Source organism: Belonocnema kinseyi, chromosome 8 (genome assembly GCF_010883055.1).
Source record: "Belonocnema kinseyi isolate 2016_QV_RU_SX_M_011 chromosome 8, B_treatae_v1, whole genome shotgun sequence".
Classification (NCBI taxonomy): Eukaryota; Metazoa; Arthropoda; class Insecta; order Hymenoptera; family Cynipidae; genus Belonocnema; species Belonocnema kinseyi.
The window spans coordinates 101,031,182-101,037,442 of NC_046664.1; the positions used below are offsets into that span (position 1 = coordinate 101,031,182).

Genomic DNA, 6,261 nt, shown 5'->3' on the forward strand with positions numbered 1-6,261 from the left:
CCCCCCCCCCCCCGGTTGACTTTAAAGCATTTATTATTATAATTATTCGAGCATAATTGCTTTATTGTATAAAGTTTTAAAATAATGAAACATTTTCGAAATCGAAGGTGAAATATATTATCCAAAATAACATGGAAGTGATTTCAGTCTTAGCATCCCAAAATGCTTTTAAAACAATGACTATTAATTTATTATATCTGGAAAGGATATATTTAATTAATAATAATTGTTTTGAGAGCATTTTATAAAATCAGGAAATAGTCTGCAATTTTCTTTCGAAGTTTTAGTGGCCACCGAGTGAAATGATCTAGATTTCTGATTGATCTTCATAAATTGACTTGGGTTTAGAAAAATTTGTTTTAACTGAATGCTGCTTAATTAAGTTTTTAAGAATGCGATACGCAAAATTGTCATACAGTTGCTATATATAGTGATAGCAGAAATTGCTTAGAGAGTATCTACTAGTATCCATACATGCCAATGATTGATGATTGATTGCTAAAGTGGGATAAAGTTCTGAACGACTCCATTTACATTGAGTCTATTTGTTTTCTTCTGCAGCGTCGAACAAATTAACACTTGGACCATCAACATCGAAATTATGCCTCAATCTATGTATTTGATTCATATTCAATTTTTGTGTGAGCATTTATTAGCGGTTTTGTTGAAATGTATGTTAAATTGTTGACATGTTAAATATTGTATAGGATATTAGATTAGTGAGTTTTGGGAAAGTTGCAATTTGAGTTGGTATTTTTTCTTTCTTTTTATAATTATTTTGAATCTGAAACTATATAATTTCGAATCATAAATGTCTAAACAACTAAAATGTAATGGTTATTTAGATTTTATAGGAGCGTTAGTTCTATATAGGGACGTATTATTTACTGTCTATCTAATTCTTGGCATCACGTAATTATAATGTCATGAAGTACCTAACGGGGCTCACTTTGTTTAGTGACCTACTTTAGTCAGTGTTGCTTTTCCTATTCTCTGCCTTTCTTCTCGGCTTGAAAGAGGAGACATGCTCGATGCGCTTTAATTCCATAGAATAAATTATACTCCTTAAAATTCAATTTAAATAAAAAGAATGGGCTCCTTAGTCAATTAAAAGTGCACGAGATTGAAGTTTAAATAATAACTATATTTTTATCATAACTACTCTATAATATTTAAGAAAAAGTTACAATTGATTTATGATTGACAAAACCTGATTTTTATATTTTGTTGAAGCTCGTCTTCATGTTTAGCCACGTACATTCTTTTATATTAATTTAGGAAACGAGATAATTTACTTTAAAAAGCACTGTGTAGGCCACCAATTAATTAATAAGTCTTGTTGTAAAAAGAATATAAAGACATATGGAGATTAAGTTCTTTCATTGTAGGTGTTTTTCGTCAGTTTGTGTTTTCGTTCATATTTTTCCGTAAATAATGAGTCTCTGTTGTATTAATATTATTTCGGGGGACTTGCAAATCTTCAGGAAACTTCGTTTTCGATAAGAACATTTTCAACCTAGGGAAGAGATAACAAAATTATTCTTAGAATTGCGTTACACTGCGTCACTGTAAATTTTACCTCTGAAGACAGTAGACGTATAAAACAAGTGGGATATTTTCGAACGCCATTTATGGAAATTTCGAGGTTATTTTCAATCAAATGACGAAGTAAGTAAGTTGCTCAAATAAAAGATAACCGCAGGGATTTAAAATCCAGCAGAAGCATATTTTTATCAGACGTATATTGAACGGTGAAGAATTCAGATTTCACAGCTCTATGTCTCCAAGTAAGTACACATGATACTGCGTGAAACATTTCCTGAAAATGACAAAAATTATATTAATATTGCCAGATAGTATGTACAAAGATCAATATTAGTGTTGACTTTTGTGTTAACTCTTTTGTCTTATCATATTAATAAATAGAGTTATCAGGCTTCCAAGGTTTTGATATGAAAAGTTGAATGTTCTTTATTTTTTATTAGATATGGTACCTAGACCAAATCTGTTGTGTTAAATCTGTAGAGGTTTTTTCGAGTTTTTTTTTCTTAATTACTGTTTGAAAATGAGTAATTAATGTGAATAAAGCGATTCTTAATTTTTTAATTTGTATGATTGCAGCAATGTCATTGGAGGAGTCTAGAAGATCGCAACGCCCCTACAGGTACGGCATGGTACTTCTATGTGTGGGCGCGCTGATCAATTGGTTGGGCCTTGCTGAAAATTACGTGGAACCAGTGCGATATGTTGGAGTAGCTTGTATAGTAGCAGGGGCCTTACTAATATGTGCTGCCATGTGTTGTTGGCTTCATGCCCCACCAACCAGAACCAGCACAAATACACATCACACGAGTCATCCAATCACTGCCCAGGTAGGATCTCACAAAATAAATTATAACCAATCTATGTCCAGTTTGATTCACTTGCTGTATAATTGCACCAAACTATATTACTAGAATCATTGACCAAATCAATTACACGTTGAAAAACCATAGTTATAATTACATATAATCTTTCTACTTGTTACTGTCTACTTGGTCCATTGGTTAAATATATGGTATAACATCAACCTCAGTAATTAGCCACCAACGTATTAGTAAAATATTTTGATTAACCAGCTCGAAGGATAATATCATATTAGGATAGGATAAATGATAATAATCAATGTTAGTATAGCATAATGTTCTATCCAGTGGTGTAGTCTAAAAAAAGTGGCCATTTGGTACTTTCATAACAATTTTTACTCACCACAGAAACTTGGAGAATAAGCTTGGAACTTGGTCTCTATCTTAGAAGATTAAATTCTTGAAATTTGCGGAAATCTTACCAGAAAAATATCTGGGTATTTCCCGAAAATTTCTGTAAACTTACCAGAAAAATAATTAAAATTATTTGCAATTTTTCTGGAAATTTATGGAAGTTACAGTGTTTTTTTTAATATTTATATAAAAGAAAAAATATTTATAAACTTGGGGTGTATATTTGACGCTGTGGTATAAAGTTTCCTCTGTGACCTATTCGATAATCATTCCCCACCTAACTAAACGTTCCCAGCAGGTACCCCTAATTCGTCAACAGCCTAAAACTAAGAGATTGAATGAAAATTATTTTGGCATGTGTGATTTAAAAATAATATATCTGCAATCTATAAGTTTTCACAATTCCACGTATATATTATTCGTCTAAAATAATTAAAATGTGACAAACAATAAATTAAAACACTGACGATGAAAACTAGGTAAAGTCAATAATGTATTTTTATAGGTGAAACAAACACAAAATCATAAATATATATCATATGTATGTAATGACCATATGTATTTAAACCACCAAAAATTATTATATAGCTGTTTAATGTCAGCTCATAAAAATGTGATGGCTGAAATTTAATAGTTATTATAATAATTGTTGATGGTTTATCATGGTTTGTCATGGCCTGCCTATTTCTACATTTCAAAATAAAGTTTACATTTTATTTATCATGATTACTTTAATATTCGTTTCTTATTTTGCATTTAATTTTATTCTTCACTATCCTGAAAAATGTATCATTTCAATAAATTTATATTATTACAATTCATTACAATATACACTGGTATATAAACAGACGTGTTTTCATTGCCTTGTAGTGCTCTCAATAGTGCCTCAAATCCTAATCAGAGCTCAGGCTTTACCCCATTCTGAAAAACTGAAAAAATGTATTCCCCCTACAAGCCAGATCGCGGCACTATTGAGAAGGTGGACTGTTTTATTACGATCAAAACAAAAAACACGCGTCCCATAAAAAATGATTAATAACAAATATGTAGCTCTTCTTCGGCTAAACAAAAATTTTGTTTTTAAAGATTTTTTCGTAGCTTGCATCATTTCTCCAAAAATTGAATTTTTATTATTGATGTTATTTTTACGATTAAAAGAAAAACTATGATTCCTATCAAAAAATGATTAATAACAAATTTGTAGTGCCTTTTTTGGTGAGCAACTTTTATCTATGAATTTTTGTTCCAACCTTTTGTCGTTTTTCCACAAGATTTTAATTTTAATTAAAAATTTTTTTTACGATTGAAACCAAAAGTGCGCGTTTGTTCATTTTTTTCACGCCTTGTGCCGTTTTTCCTAAATATAATTTAAAAAATTTTTCATATTGCTCTTAACGTTTCAAACACAAACCATGCACCCTATTAAAAATTATTAATAATACATTTTTAGCTCTTTTTTGGTTGAACAGCTTTGTCTTTTGATTTTTTCGTAGTCGCAAAATGGAGATTTTTTATTAGTTTTTGTACAATCAAAATTAAAATTTGTAATTTTTCAAGAAAATTCAAAAAGTTGTTATGATTGTCTTGTATGGCCTTCAAAAAGCAACTTTTTTCTTGATTTTTTCATGTCGTGCTTCGTTCGGCTTGAAAATTTCACGTTCGAATGATTTAAAAAAATTTTTAAATGCGATGACGGGAATCTTTTTTTTTTATCAAAAAAAGTAATTAAAATCAATAGTTTGGATGTATGAGTGCGCTGCATACAAAATTTTTGAATCTTAAAAAAATGGTCTGACAAATTTTGAAAATGTTCCCACTTTTTGAATTTTTATTTTAAATGGCTGGCTAACGAACTTGTCCTTTCTTTGTACATCCTTGTGGCTCTTTGTACCTCATCTAGCCGGTTTGGACTAGTTGGCAAGGGGCTGATTTTTATTAAAAAAAATAAAAACTTTGCATAATTTAGGTAGTTTAAATTTCCCGCGAAGAATGACGTCACACAGATGCGTTTGGCGAAAAATTCCGCAAGCAGGCGCCATATTAAAACATTGTCAAAAAAAAACATATATCTTATTCGATAAAAAGCTCCTTGGAGTATATTAAGGAGCTATAGAAAAATCAAAATATATTTTTTTCATTCTATGCAACATTCCTATTCTGTCAAAAGTTATCGTGTGTACAGACGACAACGACAACAATAACAGCCAGCGACGTAAAAGCCATTTCTTCTTACTCAAGGGGCCTCAAAATGTCGACATTTTATGAGAGTCCGTGAAAGTAATTTTTCACCTAAAACCGATACCTTCTCATTGATATGATGATATAAAAAGCAGAAATATGTTTCCAAAGAACATTGTAATCGGCGCATTAGAGACAAATAAATAACGAAGGAAAAAACCCCTTTTCCCCCTCTTTTTACATAGAACTTTGACGAAAGAAAATTTTAAATTACCAAAGTACAGTTTTCGGTGTTGGAAATTTAATTTTAAAAATTTTGCATCAAATATGGAGAAACTAAAAAGTTTGAGTTTTTTCGAAAGTAAATTTTTTGAACAAATTGCCTTGTAATTGCCCGATTATTAATTCGGTGTCTTTTTTCCCTCTTAAAAATTTAGTAAACAGACATTAATCCATACTTTCATATCGTTCTCTTGAGTTCGAACCCGATTGCCGTTTTCACAGTGTCAGCTTCTTGGTCAACTGTAAACCTCAATTTTAACCACGTTTTTTGGTAAAATGCATTTTTTTGCTTACATATTCCGAACATTTTTCGATACGCCTTAATTTTAAGGACTTGCGACTACAAAACAATTGGTTTCGAAAAAATGGGCTTTGCCTACTTTACCTAATTGTCATTCTCAGTGGGCTATCATTTTGTTCTTCAATTGGACACTTAAATTTTTTTTAATTTCCAACATTTTCAAACAAATTACATAAGCCAGGAATAAAAAAAATGGTACATTTCGAATATCTTATCATCAAATCACAATTTTTTTTAATTTCGCAATTTTCACCTGCTTACTGAATCAATTTACAACTTGGAAAATCCCGCGAACATGATTTACTATAATCAGGAAATACCGAAACATAATATAATCCATGATCTATTGCCATACATATATTTTCATGACGCATTGTTTTCATAAAGGAGGTTCCGTGCTGATATTTAATTGAATTTTAAATGCTGTGCAAGGGCGGCCCTTTCAGGTTAAGTAGACAATTTTCCGTATGACAAGAAAGCGAACTGGCACCGGCAGGCATAAAAAAGTGCCCCGACGGCCACGGCACCAGGGTTTATCAGTCCTCGACTACACTACTGGTGCTATCAAATCCACAAACATGAAAAACTATCGTGCACAATTTCTTTAGATATAGGTGGTACCAGTGGCGGATCCAGGGTAGGTGTTTGGGTGGTTCAAACTCCTTCCGAAACTTTTGGCCTTTAGTATTAAAGGCCGACGTCGCTAAGCTAGACATGCGATATACATATATATTTTTACCC

The 6,261-nt window shown here is 31.4% G+C and overlaps 1 protein-coding gene across 1 annotated transcript; it reads left to right on the forward strand.

The window, feature by feature from the left end:
- The first annotated feature begins 1,734 nt into the window (after positions 1 to 1,734).
- Positions 1,735 to 5,034, forward strand: LOC117178625. The gene is made up of 3 exons (XM_033370048.1): positions 1,735 to 1,787; positions 2,122 to 2,372; positions 4,942 to 5,034. The coding sequence occupies exons 1-3, from the start codon at positions 1,778 to 1,780 to the stop codon at positions 5,032 to 5,034; spliced, it is 354 nt and encodes a 117-aa protein (XP_033225939.1). The 5' UTR covers positions 1,735 to 1,777.
- The last annotated feature ends 1,227 nt before the right edge of the window (positions 5,035 to 6,261 follow it).

Coding starts and splice junctions, on each gene's coding strand:
- LOC117178625 (XM_033370048.1), top strand. Junction 2,373..4,941: donor GTCATCCAATCACTGCCCAG/GTAGGATCTCAC, acceptor TCGTGTGTACAG/ACGACAACGACAACAATAAC.